At 39.8% G+C, this 25,295-nt stretch overlaps 1 protein-coding gene and 1 pseudogene across 1 annotated transcript; both read left to right on the forward strand.

The window, feature by feature from the left end:
• Nucleotides 1–19,781: 19,781 nt before the first annotated feature.
• On the forward strand, nt 19,782–20,711 carry LOC143655278 (olfactory receptor 6E1). The gene has a single exon (XM_077126681.1). It carries the CDS (start codon nt 19,782–19,784, stop codon nt 20,709–20,711), a length of 930 nt encoding a protein of 309 aa, XP_076982796.1.
• Nucleotides 20,712–23,390: 2,679 nt separating this feature from the next.
• LOC143655279 (cytochrome b-c1 complex subunit 2, mitochondrial pseudogene) lies at nt 23,391–24,458 on the forward strand (annotated as a pseudogene).
• Nucleotides 24,459–25,295: the final 837 nt, after the last annotated feature.

Consider the following 25,295-nt stretch of genomic DNA (forward strand, 5'->3'; position numbering starts at 1 on the left):
TCTAATCATGATGAGAGATTGAACAAATACAAATTGAGGGATATTCTACAAATACCTGGCCTGTAGCCTTAAAAAAAGGTCAAGGTCGCGAAAGGCTGATTAACTATTCTAGATTAAAGGAGACTAAAGAGACGTGACAACTAAATGTAACATGTTTTCCTGGTATTGGAGACTGGGCTGACAAAGAAAAGGGCACCGTTGAAACAATTGATAAAATTTGACTATGGACTGTGGATTGGTTAGGGGTGATGTATCAGTGTTAAATGTCTGAGTTTCATAATTGTGATATGGTTATGCAAGAGAATGTTTTGTTCATAGGAAATGTACATTGAAGTAAGAGGGGAAATAGGTGTTATGTCTGAAACTAAATCTCAAATGGTTCAGAAAAAATGTTTCCTCAGGGCTGGCTGGAGGTGGGGTGGCTGTTAGCAAGCACTGAAGGGTTAATCTCGTTGGGTGGAGGTTGGATGGCAGACTGGAGTCTGGAAGCTCTTTCCTCAGGGCAGTCAATTACAGGTCTAAGTAGCAGAGGCTCAGCAGATTCCAGGGATTCTGTCTCCCCAAGCCATATATCACCATCCCAAGGTTTAGGATCCCATTCTTTTCCAATCAAAACCCTTACTTTAACAGCAGACACCTGCAAGGTTGAGATTTTAGTTTAACATTGTAAATCTGCTACTTGCGCAATGAGGCTGTCTGGTTTTCAGACATCTCAAGCCTGTGACTACTGGAAATAAGATTTTCTTTCAGGGCAAACTTGGAAGCTTTTCAATCATTCACAGGAGCTTAAATTGCTAATTTGAAGCCTTCAGTTTATCCCTTTCCCTTATCACTGTATCTAATGTATCCTACAACAACCGGCCAACATCATGATACCTCTTAATTTCACAAAACTCCGTAAAGGTGTCGAAAACATTCTCACCCAGAGCCTTACCTCTAAATGTATAAGCATACATTTAGCAGAATCTAATGGTGATATTTTGTGTATCTCTCTTGCCAAATCAAGCCATGGACTGTCAGTGTCATCTAGATTATTGGAAACAGAGTCATTATCGCCTTTGAGTCTAATCAGAATAGAAAACCAACTGTAAAAACCCGTTTCTATAATTGTTTCTCCAAGAACCACTCCTGGTACCAAGCTTTATTAGAGATAGTTCTCTAGAGAAACAGAACCAACAGATATCTGTGAACATGAGATTTATACAAGCGTGTTATGCAACTGTGGGAATGCAAGAGTCCAGAATTTGTAGGGGAGGCTGTGAAGCTGAAAACTCTGATAAAGGGTCTTGATGAACTCCACAGGAGTGGCTCGCTGGCTGATAAAGAAATGAAAATTCTCTCTTCTCTCTTAAAAGTCTGCACCTGATTGCATCAAACCCAACGGATTAGATTATCTCTAAACTACCCTTCTGGTTTATCAGTCAGCCATGAAATATCCTTGCAGTAACAGTTAGGCTAGGGCTTTCCTGACCAGACAACTGGGCACCAACACCTGACCAAGCTGACACCAGAACCAAACCATCACATATATATAGACACAGACACAGAGTGAATGATAAAGCAAACTCACAATTGGTGAATCGAGATAAAAGTATACAGGAGTAGATCAGTCCAAGATGATGGCTTAGTGAATTGTGGAATTTAGTTCCTCCTCCAAAGCAACTAGTAAATAGCCAGGAACAGTACAGAACAACTGCTGGGGCCACATCCGTGACTGGACACACAGTGTACCCCAGTCTGGACAAGCTGGACCAGCTGTGATCCCACCCAGAACCATGAGCCCCCTAAGCCGTGGAGGCTGGCACCCCACACCCGCCCCTCCCGGCACAGGCTGGTTCCCAGAGGGGAAAGTAAAGAGACTACTAGCGGCAAGGGGCTGAGCTCAACCAAGCTCCAATTGTGGAATTAACAAATTCTCACTACTAAAAATAGGCCCCCAGCTCAGCTAAACCCCGAATAAAAGCTGAAGTTAATAGTTTTTGCCCCAGTGTAAAGGGGGCAGGGCGGATGGGGAAAAAAACAAACAAACCAAAACACAGAGGATTTTGGGATCAGACAACGCAAAATACTTGAAGAGGTCTGGGCCCTAGGAAAAAAAAAATAAATAAAAGGCACATAGGACCTGGAGATACAGAGAGCAATGTACCAACTTAAGCTCTTGATTAACAAACCCGAGGAATGGGGGTCCAGCTCTGAAAAGGATTTTTTTTTTCACAACTGCAAGGCTTCTCAGGCTCCTACTGCCCAGGGCAGAATTAAGCGTGTCTGAGAGATGAAGAGGCTGGTCAGGTGAAAGGAGTTAATTCTCTGGAGCCTGTGCCTTTCCCAGGAGAGGGGTGAGGCCCAGCTCAGGTGGAATCCCTCCTTCAAGGAATTCAGACCCCAGGGACTGGAAAACTGAAGCAATTAAAGCCAGCCTACAGCCTCTCCTTTGTCTCAACCACACCTCCAGCAGGGAGAGTCTGCTGAAGTTAACTGTTCCTCATCACTTTATGCTGGTGGGACCCGCAGGCAGACAAGCACTACATACTGGGCAGGACAGGAAAAACACAGAGTCCAGAGGCTTTGTAGGAAAGTCTGTCAACCTGCTGGGTCTCACCCTCAGGGAAAACTGATGCAGGTGTCTCTTTCCTCCTGAGAGAAGGTCAGTCTGGTTTGGGAAAATCTGATTGGGATCTATAATACCTAAGTAGATGCTACTAATAAAAAAAGGCACCATACAGGCAGGGAAGGAAACAAGAAAACAAGAACTGAAAAATTCTGCTCCGTTAAACAAAACCTATGCTAGATGTCTAGAATAAGCTGAACTGAATGTCAAAGAACAGTCGGAGAACAAAGCTATTCAGCAAGAAAATCCTAGGTAAAAGAGTGAAAACAATCCCCAGAATAAACGAATTAAGGAAATTAAATGCCTAGGCAGCAAAAAAAAATAATGAACCCATACTAGGAAAATTGAAGATATGGCCCAGTCAAAGGAACAAACCAACAACGCAAATGAGATACAGGAGTTGAAACAATTAATTCAGGATGTTTGAACAGACGTGAAAAATCTCATCAAAAATCAAATCAACAAATTAAGGGAGGATATAAAGAAGGCAATGGGCAAACAAATCACAGAATTTATGGGAATGAAAGGCACAGTAGAAGAGATGAAAAAAAACAATGGAAACCTACAATATCAGATTTCAAGAGGCAGAAGATAGGATTAGTGAGCTGGAGGATGGGACATCTGAAATCTGACAAGCAAAAGAAAATAGAGGGAAAAGAATGGAAAAATATGAGCAGGGACTCAGGGAATTGAATGCCAACATGAAGCGCATGAATACATGTGTTGTGGGTGTCCAAGAAGGAAAAGAGAAGGGAAAAAGAGAAGGAGTAATGGAGGAAATTTTCACTGAAAGTTTCCCAACTCTTATGAAAGACTTAAAATTGCAGATCTAAGAAGTGCCAGCATACCCCAAATAGAATAGATCCAAATAGACATACTTCAAGACACTAATCAGAATGTCAGGTATCAAAGGAAAGAGAGAATTTTGAAAGCAGCAAGAGAAAAGCAATCCATCACATACAAGGGAAGCCCAATAAGACTATGCGTAGATTTCTCAGCAGAAACCATGGAGGCAAGAAGACAGTTGTATGATATATTTAAGATTCTAAAAGAGAAAAACTGCCAGCCAAGAATTCTATATCCTCAAAAGTGAGGGGGAAATTAAAACATTTTCAGACAAAAATTGCTGGGAGAATTTGTGACCAAGAGACTGGCTCTGCAAGAAATACTAAAGGGAGCACTAGAGATAGATAGGAAAAGACAGGAGAGAGAGATGTGGAGAAGAGTGTAGAAGTGAAGACTATCAGTAAAGGTAAAAAGAGGAAAAATTAGATATGACATACAAAATCCAAAAGGCAAAATCGTAGAAGTACTGCCCTTACAGTAACAACTCTAAATATTAATGGATTAAAGTCCCCAATCAAAAGATGCAGACTGGCAGAATGGATTAAAAAACAGGACCCATCTATATGCTGTCTACAAGAGATGCATTTTAGCCTCAAGGACAAACATAGGTTGAAAGTGAAAGGTTGGGAAAAGATATTTTATGCAAACAACAATCAGAAAAGAGCAAGAATACCTATACTAATATCCAACAAATTAGACTTCAAATGTAAAACAATTAATGAGACAAAGAAGGACAATATATATTAATAAAAGAAACAATTCAACAAGAAGACATAACAATAATAAATATTTATGCACTGAGCCAGAGTGCTCCAAAATATGTGAGGCAAGCACAGAAAACATTGAAAAGAGAAATAGACCCATCTACCATAATAGTTGGAGACTTCAATTCTCTGCTCTCATCAATGGACAGAACATCTAGACAGAGGATCAATAAAGAAACAGAGAATTTGAATAATACAATAAATGAGCTAGACTTAACAGACATTTATAGAACATTACACCCCACAACAGCAGGATACACCTTTTTCTCAAATGCTTATGTTTCATTCTCAAGGATAGACCATATGCTGGGTCACAAACCATGTCTCAATAAATTTAAAAAGATTGAAATCGTATAAAACACTTTTTTGGGTCATAAAGGAAGTTGGAAATCAATAACAGGCAGAGGGCCAGAAAATTCGCAAATATATGGAGGCTCAACAACACACTCTTAAACAACCAGTGGGTCAAGGAAGAAATTGCAAGAGAAATCAGTAAATATCTCAAGGCAAATGAAAATGAAAACACAACATATCAAAATTTATGGGCTGCAGCAAAGGCAGTGCTAAGAGGGAAATTTATTGCCCTAAATGCCTATATCAAAAAAGAAGAAAGAGCAAAAATGGAGGAATTAAGTGTTCACTTGCAAGAACGAGAGAAGAACAGCAAAGTAACCCCAAAGCAAGCAAAAGGAAAGAAGTAACGAAAATTAGAGCAGAAATAAATGAAATTGAGAACATGAAAACAATTGAGAAAATCAGCAAAACCAGAAGTTAGCTCTATGAGAAAATCAATAAAATTAAAGGACAGTTAGCAAGGTTGACAAGAAGGAGAGGATGCAAATAAATAAAGTCAGAAATGGAAGAGGAGACATAACCACTGACCCTGCAGAAGTAAAGGAGGTAATGTGAGAATACTATGAACAACTTTATGCTAATAAACTAGATAATGTAGGTGAGATGGACAACTTCCTAGAAAGGCATGAACAACCAACATTGACTCGAGAAGAAATAGATGACCTCAACAAACCAATCACGAGTAAAGAAATTGAATTAGTCATTAAGAAGCTCCCAAAACAGAAAAGTCCAGGATCAGATGGTTTCACATGTGAATTCTACCAAACAGTCAAGAAAGAATTAGTACAAATCCTGCTCAAACTCTTCAAAAAATTTGAAGAGGAGGGAAGGGGTTCTAGTTTGCTAGCTGCTGGAATGCAATATACCAGAAACAAAATGGCTTTTAACAAGGGGAATTTAATAAGTTACTAGTTTACAGTTCTAAGGCCGAGAAAATGTCCCAATTAAAACAAGTCTATAGAAATGTCTAGTTTAAGGCATCCGGGGAAAGATACCTTGGTTCAAGAAGGCTGATGATGTTCAATGTTTCTCTATCAGCTGGAAGGGCACATGGTGAACATGGCGGCATCTGCTGGCTTTCTCGTGGCTCTACCAAAAAGGGATTCTCTCCAAAATGTTTCCTCTTTTAAAGGATTCTAGCAAGCAACTCCACCCTCAGTGGGTGGAGATACACCTCCATGGAAATCATCTAATCAAAAGTTACCACCCACAACTGGATGGGTCACATCTTCATGGAAACAATCAAAATGCTCCCACCCAGCAATATTGAATGAGGATCAAAGGGCATGGCTTTTCTGGGGTCCACCACAGATTCAGACCAGCACAGAAGGCTACCTAACTCATTCTATGAAGCCAACATCATCCTCATACCAAAGCCAGACAAAGATACTACAAGAAAAGATTACGTACCAATCTCCCTTATGAATATAGATGCAAAAATCCTCAACAAAATTATTGCAAATTGAATCCAGCAGCATATTAAAAGAATTATACACCATGACCAAATAGGTTTCATCCCAGGTATGCAAGGATGGTTCAACATAAGAAAATCAATTAATGTAATACACCATATCAACAAATCAAAGCAGAAAAAACACATGATCATCTCGATTGATGCAGAAAAAGCATTTGACAAAATTCATTGTCCTTTCTTGTTGAAAACACTTCAAAGGATAGGAACAGAAGGGAACTTCCTCAAAATGATAAAGGGAATATATGAAAAACCCACAGCTAACATCATCCTCAAAGGGAAAGACTGAAAGCTTTCCTCCTAAGTTCAGGAACAAGACAAGGATGTCCACTGTCACCACCGTTATTCAACATTGAGTTGCACGGCAGGCAGCCTCTAAAATGGCCCCCAAGATCCCTGTAATCCTTTCCCCTTGAGTTTAGGCTTGACCTAGTGACTCAAATGTTTTTGCTTCCATAAAAATGTTGTCACGAAAAGTCCTTGTAGTTAAGTCTTTGCGCATATCTTCAGTTATGTTCTTGGAATAACTTCCTTAAAATGGGATTATTGGATCAGTTTAAAGTTTTTGTGGCCATTTGCCAGTGGTGCTCCCAAGGGATCACGCTCACCGATGTAAAGCCACTATTTCTCTGAATCCGCTACAATATGGAGTAAGATAGTTTTTGGTGCTGATTTTGTAGACAGTAATGTTGAGATAAACATTGTTTTCAGTTTTAATGACTTGAGACTAAATAAGGCTATGGATCTTATATGGAGTGGATGGAAGAGCTTGAACACAGTCACTCTGTGTGCTTTCAGTTACTCGTTCCCCGGAGGAGTGCGCTAGCACTAAGGGGCCCATCTCTTTAGTAAAATAGATAGCAGGTTACCTACATTAAATTATAAAAACTCTAACATGATAGTGGATTTTCTTAATAGTATATGATGGGTAAAAATTAAGGGTAATTTTGTTTATTCAGCTTTGGTCAGAGCCTTCTTCACATGTTGTGTTAGATTTGAAGCTATATAACTAAAACAGGATGCTTGAAATAGTCCATAGATATGTCTAAGTAATATCAAAGAACTAGAAGAGCATCTAGAGATGCAGGATACTGGTGGTGGTATTGAGTTATTTAAATGGGAGAAGAATGGGATAGAAAAGGTTCTGATCTTTGCAGATTTAATGGACTGAGCTTGAGAACTGGAAGAAACTGTCTGTCAATAAGCCTGGAGTGTTCAGTTGACCACAGGAAGTACATCTTGAAAAGTAGATATTAGCGGAAGGTGTGTTATATTTCTTGGAAGTCTCAAAGGAAAGATCTTTGCACATCCTCCCAATACTTCCTCAAAATGAGAATTGCCTTAAAGATAGAGGGAGAAAAGAATGGCTTGTTTGACTCTGTGTATGTTTAAGAGAATTGTGGTACATTTTAAGGTGGGTATGACCATTGGTTTCAGTGGCATCTTTCCACCAGCAGCCACCTTCCTTTTGTGTTTTTAGTTATTTTGGGGGGATACTGGGCCAGGGAGTCTGGATGAGAAGATGGTTGCTGTGGGAGTATGAGAAAGGTAGGGACTGAAGGAAAAGGAAGGTTCTGGGAAGAGCTAGAGCATAGGGATATATTTTGGAAAGAAAGAAGCATTGGAGTGTCTCAATTCCAGCTGCCCCCTTGGGTTACATTTCTTCATCCAACTGGCTGGCAGTACTGTGTGAGAAGAAGATAAAAATATAAGAAGGCTGAAACAAAAGTTCTGGAAGGTCCTGTTTCAAGGTGGTGGGGTGAAGACAGTACTGGCCTGAAAGTCTCAGATTTGATATGGCCTTGGACTTACTTTACTTTTCTTTATTTTTTTTCCTTTCCTCTAAAGACAGCAAATGTTTACTATTGAACCAGGCACTGTAAAATGAAGGGATTGGAAAAGATCAAGGGTCTTAAGTTCATGGATAAGAATTAGGTGGTTTGTGAACTTATAAAGAGTTTTTCAGGGGAAGGAGTCAAAGCTTTCATCACATTTCATGGGAGTGAGTAAGCCAGAAAAGGTTGAAAACCACTGGGCTAAATAAGCTCTGTGTTTCTCCCAGCCTTGACCTCTGAGTCTTCTCTTTTAGAATGAGTGCAGTTGTACCTGGCAGCGAGATCCTCTTTATCTGTCTGCCCTTGGAAAAGGTTGGGGGTGGCAGAATTGTGAGGAAGCCTGGGAATAGGTGAGTGGACAAATATGGCAGAGCTTCGTTTCTGGGGCCAGACTGCCTGGGTCTAAGCCCACTTTATCACTTATTAACCAGGTAATTTTCGGTAAGTTAAATCTATCTGAGCCTTAGGTTTTTCATGGGTAAAATGGGGATAATGCCATAATTAACTCCCAATGTTGTTAATTCATGTAAAGTGCTTAGAGTAGTGCCTGGCAAAGAGCAAGCATTATTTAACTGCTTGCTGTTACTATTATTTTAAGATAGTATATGTGTAGATATAAGTATATAAATAAAAATGTTTGAGAGACAGAACATTGTGTGTGTGCATGTGGTGTGTATATGGGGGGGAAGTATATGAGACCATTTGTACTTAGGTAGCAGGACATGAATTCTCTTAGTCATTTTTTTATGTGAAAATTTAAATTTTCTCTTTCTTTTCGTCAGAAATCATTTGAAAGACATAATTTGTTCTATCTTGGCAGGGTAGAACAGGGTAGAGCAGGGTAGAACTCTATTCTCAATCCCTACTTTACTTCCAGGATTGGCATGAGTTTAAGAACTCAGATACCTGCAGTCTGATCTTGGTGTCTGACTGATGTTTCTGTTCTAGAGATGCTTAGACAAGCCTACCTAGAAGAGTACTCCTTTGAGTACAATGATTTCAGAACCCCTGGTCTGGACTGGACCCGAGAACTCATCAGCCAATCCTTTGGTCTTTGCCTGAGTCATTTTAATTGCATGGGCAGGCACTGGAAATTGAACCCGGGTCTCTGGCATGGCAGGTGGGAACTCTGCCTGCTAAGCCTCCATGGCCCGCCCTTCCTGAGTCTTCTTCATTGGTCTTCTTCTATTGGTGTTCCCCGGACATCACCTGTGGCCAGAGCCCTTGAGCTAACATCCAGCCACTATGTAATCAGAAACAACATCTGCTCATGTCTCAGATGTGTGCTATGAGAAGAACCCGTTCCACTTGGCTTTTGTAGGAGAAAGGACACCCCTAGAAACTTGGTTGAGTGGGGGAGCTATGCCTGTGCCTATACTTTGGGTTGCCCTGTGTGACTGGTACAGTGGAGGCTGGACATCTGGCACTCACATCCCTGCTATGTGTGCAGGCTGCAGTATACTCTATGGATCCATCTTCTAACCCACTCTGACAGTCTTCTCTTTATTGTTTTTATAAATGGAGAGAAAGTACCTTTTGTCTTTGATCTTGTCCTCTAATACTCTGTATATTGCAATTATTCGGTCAGGGCATTTCTTTGCGTAGGACAAGTTTCCCATAAATATTTGGGACCCTCCCTATCTTTCCTTTTCTTAGTGAGAAATTGTATGCATTCCAGTTAGGGATGGGCCTGGAATTAGGAGCCCTGCCCCTTTAGGAACTCTGTAGTGAAGAAGAGATCAGAGTTAAGAAGGAATTAGAAGCCACAAGAGAAGACTTGGATTTCATATTGAGGTATAATTTACATCAAGTAAAACTCACAACTTTTAAATGTATCATTGAATGTGTTTTGGCAAATGTTATAGTGGTCTTACCACAATCACAGTTAAGAAGAGTTCCATAACCCTCCAAATTTCCCTCTTTCCTCTTTGCAATCAACCTCCTTTCCCTCATCCTCTACAGCTATGGCAACCATTGGTCTGATTTCTGTCCCTTTTGCCTTTTCCAGAATGTCACATAAATTGACTCATGCAGTATATAGCCTTTTGTACCTGCTTTATTTCACTTAGAAGAATGCTTTTGAGATTCATCCATGTTGCATGTATCACTAGTTTGTTCCTGTTTATTGCTGAGTAGCATTTCATTATGTGAATGTTCTACAATTTGTTTTCCATTCACCAGTTGATGGACTTTTGGATTGTTTCTCTTTTGGGCTACTATGAATTAAGCTGTTATGAACATTTGCATACAAGTCTTTGCATATACATATGTTTTCATTTCTCTTGGTTAAAATGCCTAAAAGTGAGATTACTGGGTTGTATGGTGTATTAGTTTGTTAAATCCTGCTGGAATGCAATATAGAAGATATAGAAAAGGGAATATAATAAGTTCTAAGCCTATTAAAATGTCCAAACTAAAGCATCCAGGGAAAGATACCTTAATTTAAGAAAGGCTGATGGGTCTGGAACACCTCTGTCAGCTGGAAAGTCATGTGGCTGGCATCTGCTTGTCCCTTGCTCCTGGGCTCCATTGCTCTCAGTCTCTTTCCCTGTAGGGGTTCCTCACTTTGCTTCTCCAGGGCTGGCTTTCATCTCTTGGCTTCCCTTGGTTCTCTCCAGGTTCTGACTTGTTTAACATCTCATGGCAACGTATGTTGGGCTCCAACCATCTACAAACATCTGTCTCTTTGTTCTCTGAAGCAACTGTTCTCCAAATGTCTACATCTGCTCTCTCTGTCAACTCTGAGTCTTCTTTAAAATGTTTCCCCTTTTAAAGAACTCCAGTGAACTAATCCACCCTGAATGGGCAGAAATAAATCTCCAACTAATCAAAATCTCCAACAATCCAAGGCTGATATACAATTGGGTGTATCACATCTCTGTGGAGATAATCTAATCAAAAGTTTCTAACCTGCAGTATTGAATCAACAGCTGCTCCCACGAGATTAGATCAGGATCAAAGCATGGATTTTCTGGGGTATATAATATTTTCAGAGCAGCACAGTTCTTAGCTGAGGAGCTTGACCTCTGTGAGCTCCTAACTGGAGGCCCCTAACACTCCTCAGCCTTCCCACAGCATCTCAGTTCAGGTAAGCTACAACATGTGGAAGCCAGGTGTCTTCCAGCATGTCTGTGAAGCTGACACTCACCTCAACCACTGGGATCACCTCTGGAGTCTGCTTCTTTAGGGGAAATAGAAAGTAGGGAGCAGGTTCAGAGGGGAATGGCAGAGATAACAAAAGACCAATAAGAGGATCTATAAAGAAAAATTAAGAGGAACAATGTTATTGTGCCTGGAGAAGAGAAGTCAGAGGAGTGATGGGTAATAGTAACAGGATGAGGATTCAGAGTTCTCTATTTCTAAATAAGAGAATTTCCTAACAGAGGAAGCTGCTGTGGTTAAACCCTAGAATGAGTAACTGAAATCTTTACTAGAGATTTCACAGTAAACAGATCCTCCCGAAATAATCTGTTATGGTGGGGAAAGTACAGTATGAAAGGTCCTGTAAAAAGACTGTCTATGACTGAAATTCTCATATACTACTGATAGGAATGCAAAATGATACAGCCACTTTGGCAGGCATTGGACAATTTCTTCTGAAGTCAAACATACTTTTACCATATATGCTGGTTTGAATCTATTATGTACTCCAGAAAAGCCATGCTTTAATCTGGACACATCTTGTGGGGCAGCTGTTCCTTTTAATCCTGATTTAATATGGTAGGTTGGAAACTTTTGATTAGATCATTTCTGTGGAGATGTGACATGCCCAATTGTGAGTGTGGCCTTTTGATTAGACAGAGATATGACTCTGCCCATTCAAAGTAGGCCTTGATTAGTTTACTGGAGTCCTTTAAAAGGGGAAACATTTTAAAGTAGCCTCAGAGCCAGCAGAGAGAGCACTGACAGAAACAAAGGAGCCAACAGAGACTCTTGGAGAACAGTTGCTTCAGAGAACAGAGACTTGGATGTTTGGAGATGCTTGGAGCCATGAGATGTTAAGCAAGCCAGAACCTGTCCATGATAGCCACCACAGCTATGATTCTGTTCTAATCTAGTCTACACCAGCAAGGCAGTAAAGAGAATAGCCGTACCCCAGAGACAGAAATATAGCCTAGTAGTACTTAGACACTTTAGGTATGTGTATACCCTATAGCCCAGCAATCCTACACCTATGTACATATTCCAGGGAAATTCTCACACATCCATAAAGCTCCTTATATAATCATGTTTGTCACACATTGTGGTAGCAGGAAGTTGTTGGCAATACAGTTGACCATCATTGGGGGAAATGGATCAATAAAATGTGGTGATGCACATCTTGGAATACTATGCAGCAGTTAGAAGCAAAAAACTAGAAGTACACATAGAGATAGATCTTTAGAGTATACTGCAGGGTAAAAAGAGTAAGAGAAAGAACTATAACACTTACATAAAATATAATTATATACCCAACACTATATATAGTTTATATTTTACGTGGACACATGTAACTTCAATTCCTCTCCCATGGGGCAGAGGAATGAGAATTCAGAATGGGAATGAAAGGAATGAATAAATACTTGCAAACAAATATGTAAGAGACGTGGTGATGTGCCATGCCATGCCTTGAGGATGGGCCAGTCGTGGGCAAAAGCCAGTTCCTGCCAGCTTTTAAGAGTCAGTGTGCATATCTCTTCCCAACTCTGTGTTCAATGATATTGTACTGGTACCTTAAAATTGGCTCTAGTGGGAGTATTTACACAATGGAAATTGGCAAACACTACAAAACAGGCTGCCTTTTTCCCCCCTAAATGCCTGTTGTAAAACATTTACCAGCATATCACTGCTCCAAAGCCCATATTTTTCTTCCTTACCACTGATTCTCTACCTCAAGAAATAGGTGGTCAGGAGGAACATGGTGGCTTGAAAATTTTTACCAGGCAATTTGGATCCAATGATCTATACCTAGCCCAGATGTAAAGCACTATTCTATAACAAATGCCTTTCAAACAGTTTATGTCAAATTCAAATGTATCAAACGCCTTAACAACTTTAGATCCCTCTGAGCTAGTAATGTCAATTCTAGGAATATGTCCAAAGAAAATATCTCAAACATGGAAAATGCTTTTCATACAAAGATTTTTATCCTTGTCCTATTTTTAAAATAATTTTATTGACAAGTCTTCACACACATAGAGTCCATACATGGTGTACAATCCATGGCTCATGATATCCTTCAAAGTTGTATATTCATCACAATGATCGTTTTTAGAACATTTGCATCACTCCAGAAAAGAAATAAAAGGAAAAAATAAAAAACTTATACATCCCATACCCCTTACTTTCCCTTTCTTTGAGCACTAGTATTTCAACCTATGCAATTTATTTTACCCCATCCCCCCATTATTCATTTATTTTTTATCCATATTTTTTATTCATCTGTCCATACTGTGGATAAAAGGAGCAACAGACACATGTTTTTTTACAATCACACAGTCATATTGTAAAAGCTATATCATTATATAATTGTCTTCAAGAATCAAGGCTCGACAGTTTCAGGTATTTCACTCCAGCCACTCTAATATACCATAAACTAAAAAGGGGTATCTATATAATGTATAAGAATAACCTCCAGGATAATCTCTCAGCTCTGTTTGGATCTCTCAGCCACTGAAACTTTATTTTGTCTCATTTCTCTCCTCCCCCTTTTGGTCAAGAAGGCTTTCTCAATCCCATTATGCCAGGTCCCAGTGAATCCTGGGAGTTCTGTCAAGTGTTGCCAGGGAGATTTACACCCCAGGGGAGTCATGTCCCATGCAGAGGGAAGGGCAGTGAGTTCAGCTGCCAAGTTGGCTTAAAGAGAAAGGTCACATCTGAGCAACAAAAGAGGTTCTCTGGGGGTGACACTTACAAATAATTTTTAGTAGGCTTAGCCTATCCTTGCAGGAATGTTTCATATTCATTTGACTGTTTCAAACCCCAAGATCGAGGGCTCACCCTATTGATTTGGTTGTGCCCACTGCTTATGAGAATATCACAAATTCTCCAAATGGGGAAATTGAATATTTCCTCCTTTCTCCTCATTCCCCCAAGGGGACTTTGCAAATGCTTCTTTATTCACAGTCCAAATTACTCTGGGATATATCAGACATCACACTAACCTGGACAAACCAACAAGATTTCACACCCTATATCCCAGTCCTATCTTAACAATGAAAAAAAACCCAAATAATAGGAAATTATACATACAGCATTTAATATTATGTTTATGTGGAGTTTTTAGTAAAATGGAAAACACTTCTGTTGTTACTTTAAATGAAAAAGCAGAATAAAAATGTGCGAATATATATAATTTTAATGTGATACTAACCACCTGAGCATCTTCATGAAATACAGATTCTAATTCAAAAGGACTAAAGTGATGGAAAAGACACAGCATTTCTAGCAAAAATTATGCTGGTCCTGCTGATCTACAGACCATGCCTTGAGAAGCAAAGGTGTATAGGATATATCACCGTTTGTAAGAAATACATAGGAAAAAAGTATTATAAACTATCTTTTTTTTTTTTTTTTTTACATGGGCAGGCACCGGGAATCAAACCCGGGTCCTCTGGCATGGCAGGCCAGCATTCTTGCCTGCTGAGCCACCGTGGCCTGCCCTGGAAAAAAGTATTATTAACTATTAATGATATTGAGTTGGGACCATGGATGAGGAATTTTTAAGACTATTTTTGTAGAGTTTGCAGATTTTCTATATTATAAGAGTATATACTTCTATAATAGGGGAAATGGCATTAAAATAATATGCTTTAATTTTCTTATGAACAAGGTTAAAAGCTGAAATACCAAAAACTATTTGGTGAGACTAATTGCATATCCTTGTTTAGAACTATGCCTATTCTTCAGTCTTTGTTCTGCCTTTCTTGACCATACCTTGAGGGATCTGATCTTTTTCCAAATGTTTTTGAATTTAAAAAAAATTTTACATTAACATAGCTATCACTCAAAATTTAGCACTTTAACCCTTTTTAAGTGTAAGATTTGTTGGTATTATACTATTAAGTTTTTAAGCAAAGAAAAAAATTTTAATCCCAACTTTTTCATTACATTACATTTGACTTTCCCACCAACACAACTCATACCATATCCCAGCCTCTGTGAGTTAGGGGTTGAGATAGGATTGGCCAAGGCTCTTTAATACTTGTGATGTTCCCTTGTATCCTATAACAATACAACAGCCTAACAGCCTAAGCCTAATAAAAACATTAGATATAACTCCCAAATTTCAGAGGAATAATTGGATTCATTACTTTACCTGAAAGGGAACTGTTATTCTGGATCTGAACAAACAGGAGAAACTTTTGTTTGCAAAGTTGTAGTAAGTAACAACCAAGAGAGTTGGGAAGAGGCCAAGTGAGGCTCATTATACTCATTCTCTGGGGATCCCAAACCCCATCAAACTAGTAAGAAGAGTAGATCCCTTTAGAAAACAAAGCTGCAACCCAAAGCTTTCAACCCTGATGTCACCTGCACAAAGAGACATGTCCATTCCAGGATAACACACCCACTGTCACCTAGATCCCATATGCCCACAGAAGAAACATTACCCCACTAAGCCTGGCCATGTGTTGATAAAATAAGTCAGAATCGTCCTGTTATTTCAGAAGGAAGATGAAGAAGTATTGCTCCAAATGATAACTGTACTTTTTAAAGGCATTCACCAAAATGAGCTGGCTGAAAAGGGGAGCTGTCAAAACATTCTAGACTTATCAGAAACTCTAAGTTCAACACAGACAACATGCAAGGAAACCATTCGCCTACTCTGAATCAATTAGGTACACTGGCTGCGCATTCAGAAAAAGAAAATGTTTAGAGGATGCCATCAAACTCATGGGAGCAGAAGAACTCACATCAATAGCATTGCATTTCAGGCTGATAGATAATATTGCAACCCCAAGAAAGACCTGTGAGAACCAAGTATCTTCTGCAAACCTGTGAGTAGCATATTTGGTCTTTTTAAAATTATTTATTTTTATTGATATATTTTATATATTCGCATAATATGTAATCATCCAAATGGTTCAAAATATCATAATATAGCTGTGCATTTATCACAATTGACTTTTTTTGCGTGTGAAAAATAACATATATAGGGGATGTGAAGATGGTTTTGTGGTAGAATTCTCTCCTGCCATGTGGGAGACCCGGGTTTGATTCCTGGCCCATGAACTTCCCCCAAAAGCAAACAAACAAACAGGATACTCACGTGGAAAAAGAATGAAATGTGACCCCCACCATACAATATGTGAAAAATAATAACATATATACAAAAAAGCAATAAATTTCAAAGCATATTGCAAAAAATTGTTGCAGAACAGAGTTCAGAGTTTGGTATGAGCTACAGTTCCACAATTTTAAGTTTTTAATTCTAGCTGCTCCAAGATACTGGAGACCAAAAGAAATATCAATATAATGATTCACAATCGTACTATGAATAGCATATTTGGAATGGCCTGAATGGGACTTCCCCAGAGGATTGCTAAACACCTGTCCCAGGTTCTGTGACGTCATCTCCACTTTACACCTTCAGAGGCTGGCAAGGGGCTCCCTCAAACTCTTCTTACAAGCGCTTGTTCTTTAAGTTTCTTTATAAGATCTGGCACATCAAGGACAAATATCAGGTCTCATTTGTAGCTTAAGAACCGTCATCCATATCTGTACTGGAACACAGCAGGGGCTAAGTCAATGTTCATTCCATCGGAGCCTATAAGTTACTATTAGCATTGAGGAAATTTGCCTGGTTTGATTTACAACATGTCCCACCCTGTGCTTTGTGTAACTGTCCCCTTGGAAAATTGAATGTATAAAATTTTTAACACTTTTCCTTAGAAGGGAGAGATCTCATTCTCCTTCTAAGTGAACGAAAACTGTCTAAAAGAGCATACACTTCCAGCAGTGGCAGGACAGACCTCCAGGGCATTGTCAGAGAGTTTCCCAGTGGGCAGAACATTAAAACTGTGAATCATCTAAAGTGGAGGGATGCAACCATGTCCAGGTATTCAGATTGTTGGTAAGTCTTCCCCTTCCCCTTCATCAAGTATTGTTCTAGTTTGCTAGCTGCCGGAATGCAACACACCAGAGACGGATTGGCTTTTAATAAAAGGGGATTTATTTTGTTGGTTCTTCAGAGGAAAGGCAGCTAACTTTCCACTGAGGTTCTTTCTTACGTGGAAGGCACAGGATGGTCTCTGCTGGTCTTCTCTCCAGGCCCCTGGGTTCCAACAACTTTCCCCGGGGTGATTTCTTTCTCCATCTCCAAGGGCCTGGGCTGAGCTGCAAGTGCTGAGATGAGGAATGCCAAGCTGCTAGACTGTGCTACATTGCGTTCTCTCATTTAAGCACAAGCCAATTAAGTTAAATGTCACTCATTGCAGCAGACACGCCTCCTAGCCGACTGCGGATGTAATTAGCAACAGAGGAGATTCACCTACCATTGGCTCATGTCCACAGCAACAGAACTAGGTGCTTTCACTTGGCCAAGTTGACAACTGAATCTAACTACCACATGTATGTTAGATACAAAGGAGAAAGCCTGGGATACATGAAATGACCCACTACCCTATATATCTGGACGGACCCTGAGCTGGTGACTTCCCAATTGAAATTGAAAAAAATAGGAGCGTATCAGCAGCACAGTCTAAGTACTGTATCCTTGGACTGCTCACAGTAACTCTTCGTGGTTCACTGGTACCCAGCTCATAATCTGGTGTGAACCCTAAGCCTTTTTCACCCCTTCCACTCATGTCTAGCTATTTCCCATCTTAGTCTCTATTCCTATCTTTATCCAAATATATCCCACCAAAGGTAAAATAATTCACTGTTTTATTTTTTGCTGATGTTTCTGGATATCACATTCATGTTAGATTCTGCTTCTGTTCTAGAAAGAGCTGGATAACTTTCCTTGGGCCATCTAGCATCCCCCTGAAACAAAACAGACTGCAGATATCACTTTTTCATAACTGCACATGAATCAGAAAGTGCTCAGGCTCAAAATGACCCCTGAGGATACCCCATGGTTCTATCAGAGGCTGGCCAACTGTTTGTGTGTTCTTTCATACCTATCAACAAATGCTGTATGTAATGGTAGTCTGTGGAATAGTTTTGAGTAATATAGCAAAACTATAAAAAAGGGAAAGTCTGTAAAATTTACCATTTCATCCTCCCCTTTAATGCCATTTTCATCACCTTGGTGCCCCCATCTTCGCAATGCATCTCCTTCGCCCAGGTACCTAACCTGGGACCTAAATTGATTCCCCAGAGACTGAAAGAAAAAATTCTTTCTTCAGCTCTGTCTAATAAACAAAGAGTAGCTGATAATGCTTAAGAAAAGACTGTTCCAAGGATGCTGACTTTGTAAGAGAGAACTATTTAAGTTTACTATTGTTGTTATTTTGCAGCCAGGAGCCCTCCAGCAAACCCAACCAGCCCGCTGTCTGCTAAGTGATCAAATTCTAGAGGACCTGAAGTTGGAGAGCCTCCCTTCAGGGAATGATGGTGAGGTGATACCTCTGCCTCCTCATGAGGATTAGCAAACTTGGACCAACTTCAGACTACTTAGCACACTGACACTGCATGGCTTCTATGCCCTTGGAAATAATACATAAATGACATGTACTTAGGCACTTGTGTGTCAAACACCCAGCAATTCCATGTTAAAGATATTTGAGGGGTTATTCATTCATTCAATGAACGATAATTAAAGCTACTTATTATCTAGAAACTTGCCCTTGATGCTGTAGAAAATACAAAGATTACTAAAAAAGTGTGTGACTCAGTGAGCAACATATGAAAACAACTATGAAAACACAATCACAGGGTGTAAAGATGGTTCAGTGTTAGAATGCTTGCCTTCCATGCGGGAGACCCAGGTTCAATTCAACGACGGTGCACCCCCCCGAAAAAAATCACAATAATATGAGATATAACAGAATTATGGAGGACACAAAGGGAAGAATAATTCATTCAGAGGAGAAGTCTTCATGAAGGAGACAACATTTATTAACAAAAGTCTTAAAATTTGAAAGGCTAATGTTTCCAGGCTGAAGAAATACCACCTGCAAAGCATAGTACATGGAAACAGATCAAGAATCAAAGAATTGCAAAGAGTATATTTTACCTAGAACTCTGGGTTTGTGGGAACATAAAAAGAGGGAGGAATTTGGAAATATTATTTAGGAAGAGATCATTAAAAAGTTGAATACTAAACTTCCAAAAAGGAACTTTGATTTATGCATATATTCGATTTTTCTTTTTTTCTAATTTCTGAGATGTGTGCTTTTCCATTATAGACGTCCTCCTTCCTTTTTATTAATCCAAATATTAGTTTAAAAGATCTTGATTCAGGTAATCTTAAAACTGCAATAACGTGTCCATCCATTCCAAGTCAATCTTACGATAGGAAGCTGTGAAAGGCTATGTTCAGTATAAAGGGTACTATGCTCAAATGTGAATTATTTCTGAATGAAGACTCAATATGGAAATAAAGAATAAATGGTATTGAAAGAAGATTTTATGACTAAGGAAAAGAAATTAAATGAAGAATGAGAAATAAAATTTGAGAAAAGTAAGCAAGGATAATTCTTGGTGTTGAGCCTATCTTAGCCCACATCGCACATTACCACTTCTTTCTCCAACAGGCAGATCCAAAAGCCAAAATTGAAATGAGTCCCCAGGAACTCTGCAAAACCAGCCTGTGTAGTTAGCAGTGGAAAGGAATGTGCTTCACAGAAATAGAGGACTCCATAAGCTCAAACTGACACTCATCCCTCTTTCTTTTCAATTCTAGGTTGTCCTCAGTACCCCAGAAAATCACAACTCCTGATGCTGACCACCTCTGACCTTCCACAGAGGACTGAGGAGCCATGGGAAATGGCACCAGTGTCACTGAGTTTGTCCTGGTGGGGCTCACAGATGCCTGTGAGCTGCAGATGCTCATCTTCCTGGGGTTTCTCCTGACCTACCTCCTCACACTGATGGGGAACTTCCTCATCGTGGTCATCACTCTCATGGACAGGCGCCTCCACACTCCTATGTACTACTTCCTCCGCAATTTCGCTGTCCTGGAGATTTGGTTCACCTCGGTCATCTTCCCCAAGATGCTCACCAACACCCTGACTGGAAAGAAGACCATCTCCCTTCCAGGCTGCTTCCTACAGAGTTTCCTCTATTTCTCCCTGGGTACAACAGAGTTTTATCTCCTGGCAGTGATGTCCTTTGACAGGTATGTGGCCATATGTAATCCCTTGCGCTATGCCACCATCATGAGCAAAAGGGTCTGTGCCCAACTAGTCCTTTGTTCATGGATGGCAGGATTCTTTCTCATCATTGTTTCAAGTATCATCACCATTCAGCAGCCATTCTGTGGCCCCAATATTATTAATCACTTCTTCTGTGACAACTTTCCTCTCCTGGAACTCATATGCACAGACACAAGTCTGATAGAACTTCTGGGTTTTGTTGTGGCCAACTTCAGTTTATTGGGCACTCTGTCCGTGACAGCCACCTGCTATGGCCACATCCTTCACACCATCCTGCGAATTCCCTCAGCCAAGGAGAGGCAGAAAGCCTTCTCAACCTGCTCCTCCCACATCATTGTCGTGTCTCTCTTCTATGGCAGCTGCATCTTCATGTATGTCAGGTCTGGCAAGGGTGGCCAAGGGGAGGACAGGAACAAGGTGGTGGCCCTGCTCAACACGGTGGTGACCCCAATGCTCAACCCCTTCATCTACACCCTGAGGAACAAACAGGTGAAACAGGTGTTTAAAGAGCAGGTGAGCAAGCTCCTCTCGTGAAGCTGTGGAACTAAGGGGCTAGAGCTAATATTCCTACCATGGGAACTACCATGTTCCCAAGGTCAGGGAACATCAGTCCCCTGTGTAGAATTTTGCCCTTCCCTTTCAGAAAAAGCTGTGATGATCTGTCTTCACTGCATCAGAAAAGATGACAGCCGGCATGCAATTAGCATAAACTTAGAAGCTCTCTTTTCTTATTTATCATATTTGGATTTTTCTGTTCTTTGCACCTATGTTGCTTGGCTTCTCAACAAAATTCAAGCTCTGAGCACAGAGACTAGCTTTGTAATTTATCAGTAGCTCCAACCATCAATCCATTGCCAGAGATAACCTGTATGCTCCATATTTACAGATTGAGGGCTATGCACCCTAAGAGGAGAGAACAGTCCTCTTTACCAGGACCCTCTTCTCATACCCATAGTCCTGTCAGAAAAATATGTCAGCAAGAATACAAAAGCCACTAAGGCTAATTGCTTCTTATTTTGCATATAAGCCACTTACATGTTTTAACATTAAAATTTACAGAAATTCCCCATTCCTGTGGACAAAGGCTCTTACACCAACTAGTTGTATCGGATAAGTCACTGAATCTCTCCCAGCAGAGAGATTTTCTTATCTATAAAATGGAGATTTCATCCATTTCCCCCTGGTTTTCAAATTTGTCATTGAAGGGTTGTGTGTGATATTTTCTTACAAATTATAGTCCTTTGTATATTTTCTATTTCCTTTATTAGATTTCAATTTCTTCAAAGGCATAGATGATTATGTATTATCCCCCATACCACCTAGTACATTCCTTGAATATGGTGTTTTTATAATAATAACAACTTTGGAATGAATTAATATGTCAGTTAAGTTGGTTACTTATTTAACATTTATTCAGTTACTAAAATACCATTGTTTATGTTAGTCTGCATCAGTAATGACCATTTTAGTAATAAATCACATTTGGTTAAATATTGTAATTAATGCTATATGAAAGCAGTAACAGCATTTTGAATATAAACTCTTTAAGAATGCTTTTGTTGATAACTGATGTGAGATACAGATGGAGGAGAAGTAAAGGAACTAACATTTATTGAGGACCTATTGTGTATGAGTCTCTTTTTAAGGCACCTGCATAAAATATCTGATTTGACTTTCATAATAATCCTCTGGGATGGAAAATGTCATCATTTTACAGATTATTCTGGTGCTGGGAGACGTTCAGTCACTTATCCAACCCAAGTGTAGGTGAAAGACCCTTTGTCAACAGGAATGAGAAATTTCTATGAATTTTAACATTAAAAAAGTATGTATCTTATACATCACCCCTAAATCCCAGGAGAACTTAGAAGCCACAGTAAGGTGAGCAGGACATTGCAAATTCAGGAAAAGTGAAGCTAACAACATATACTCTTTCTTTCTGAATATTTCCTACCTGAAACAGGCCCGAGAAGGATAAACGGTGTAGTAGTTAGGTTCAGGTGTCAACTTGACCAGATGATGGTGCCCAGCTCTTCTGTTGCCATGGGCTTAAATCATCAGCGTGTGAAATTCATCTGTGGCTGATAACATCTGTGATCAGCTAAGGGGAGTGCCTCCCACAATGAGTGAATTTAATTTAATTAGCTGGAGGCTTATAAGAGAGAGGTCAGACCATGGCCCAGCAGAGCTCAGCAGCCCAGCACACCTCAGAGCTGACACAGACTCAGATATCTGGATATGGAGAGAGGAAACACCCCAGGGAAAGCCGTTTGAACCCAGAAGCTGGGAGAGGGCCACCAGGCATAGCCATGCCTTCCTGTGTGACAGAGAAATCCAGATGAAAGCGAGCTGCCTTTCCTCTGAGGAACTATAAATTTGTAGCTAAATAAATAACTTTTAAAAAGCCAATCCATCTCAAGTGTATAGCATTTCAGAAGCATTAGCAAACTCAAACATGGGGTAAGTTTTAACTTTAAATTATGTTCAGGATTTTAAAAAAATTATATAATTTGAACAACAAAATAACCTTATTTTGGCACTGACAGTGAATCGGGAACATCATTTTTAACTAGATGAGTCACCATATGGATAGAATATATGATAAATGAATATATCTCATTATCTGCCAAAAAAAGTCACCAGAAAAGTCATGAACCTGCCTGAGATTCCATCCAGGGGTAAGGGAAGAAATAACTTCACAAAGGGAGTTGAGTGGTGTATCCATCAGGGTTTCCTAGAGATACAAAGCCAGTACAACATATATATATATGTGTGTGTATAAAGATATAATATATAAGGAATTGCCTCAGGCGATTGTGGGATTACTAAATCAGAAATATTAGTTTAGGCCAGTAGGTGTGAAACTCAGACAAGAATTGATGTTGTAGTCTTTGGCAAATTCCTTGCTCTCTGGGAAACCCCAGTTTTTTGCTCTTAAGGTTTTCAATCCATTGGATGAGGTCCACTCACTTTATCAAGAGTAATGTCCTTTACTTAAAATCAATTGACTATACATGTTAATCATATCTACAAAATGCCTTCACAGCAACACCTAGACCAATGTTTGACCAAACTATTAGGCTGTAGCTTAGACAAGGTAACGTAAAATTCGCTATTTCAGTCCACCCCTGGTCAACTGAATACCCATAAATGTCTCATTGAACTGTATTTACTCTCCAAACAAGACCGTAACAATTGGAATCTTGTCATTTCATGCATCTTGCATGCAGTTTGACAACAAATGGGGGTTCACCTTTCAAGATAACCCATGAAATTGAAGCAGTTGGTGGTAAATTAAGTATTTAAGTATGCAATAAGGGGGAAAAATAGTTTATACTGTGGAATGCCTGCAGGGTGATGTTGCCATTCTAATGACATCCTGCTCAATACTACTAAAGTACCAGAATATCATCTTGGAAAATATCTGTTCTTCAGTCACAGCTAAAGATGGACAAAGTTGTAGCTTTTCAGAATCCACAGGTTCAAGACATTGATAATTGACATGCTGCAGCTTATTGTAATGTCTTGGCTAATTCTCTGTATTGTCCTGATTTTAGCATTGGAACAGGGACATCAGAGGAGTAATTCACTATGTTCAGAACCATTTTACAAGTGCAAGAATGACTTTGATTGACATGCTGTGAATCATGTCAATCATGACTGTCCTACTTGCTGAACAGTTTCTCAACATGGTAAGTGGAACTGGGTTAGATAGTGCAAAGGCCAAGTACCATGGGGGCGAAATTCGAGAAGAGGATGAAGACAGTCTCATCCATGCTGCTCTTGTGGCTGAATGTGCATTCCATGCTCTCCAGCATGTCCTCAGGGCCGGACCTCACATCCAAAAGGGCACCAGCTCCACCAGCTCCCTATGCCAGGCTGTGGACAAGGGAATTCACCAGCAATTTCACATTTCCATTTTCAATGCCAGTTATTCCATCCCGGACTCTCAAGATTTTTATACGATCTATCAGGCTGCAAAATGTTATCAAGGGTTCCTGTAACCTAGCAAAACAATCACTCAGGGAAACATTTCCAATCCAGATGTCCCAGTTGACGAGAATGCACTGAAAGCTGGATATGTCAGTGGAGTGTTGAGGGTTTCCTGGATGTAGTCGGGCCCCAGGCAGCATTTGCTGGTTCACAAATGCCAGTAGTCCTTCAGCAGATTGACTCAATAGCTGTTGCTGATGTAGTAAATGCAGGAAAAAAAGTGTTTCTGGCAAGAAGTCAGTGGCAAAAAGTGGAAATTTGGGAAGAGAAGAAGAAGAAGAGAGATGAATGTTTTCTCAATTCAGAGCAGCAGACACTGGAAAGTCAAATCTCTAATAAAACATTAATCTTTTTTTCAATAAGGTGAAATATCTTATTGTATGAATGCAGGTTGTTACTCCCAGCTGACTTAAAGACACTAAAATATCCAGTTTAAAGACTTGACCCGGGGGTGGTGCAAGGGTAGTTCAGCGGTAGAATTCTCACCTGCCCTGTGGGAGAAATTCTTGGCCCATACACTTCCCAAACAGGCAAACTAGCAAACAAATGAAAAACCAAACAAACAAAAATTCGACAAATTGTGCTGCAGTAAGGGGATACTCACATGGAAAAAAGAATGAAATGTGACCCCCGCCACACAGCATACAAAAATAAATAAATAAATAAATAATAATGACTTGAGCTGGGAATTTCAAATCCTGATCTCATCCTCTTCTTTCTCCCCTTCTTCCACAGAAGTCAGCAAAGCGGTCAGCCAATTTCACTGCACTCATTAGTCTGACACTAAAGTATCACATACATGGTCCTCCAGAACCTTGCCTCTTATAAAAACATAAATAACGTATCCAATGGTCATATTTTGCATTTTTCTATTTTCACCTCATGCCGTGGACTATCAGTGCCCTTTTCACCACTGGAAATAGAGTCATTGATGCCCTTAAATCTAAACAGATTAGAGAAAAGTTCCAGAAACCCCAGAACCAATTCAAGAATTTCATCCTGAAAATTCTGCTCCTCAAAAATCATTCTTGTTACTCTGGGATCTGTCCTATAACTACTTGTTGAAAAGTGTTTTGAAAACTATAGCTTTTTTCTTTCTTTGCTTGGTAATATGTTATATTATAC

Source organism: Tamandua tetradactyla, chromosome 14 (genome assembly GCF_023851605.1).
Source record: "Tamandua tetradactyla isolate mTamTet1 chromosome 14, mTamTet1.pri, whole genome shotgun sequence".
Lineage (NCBI taxonomy): Eukaryota > Metazoa > Chordata > Mammalia > Pilosa > Myrmecophagidae > Tamandua > Tamandua tetradactyla.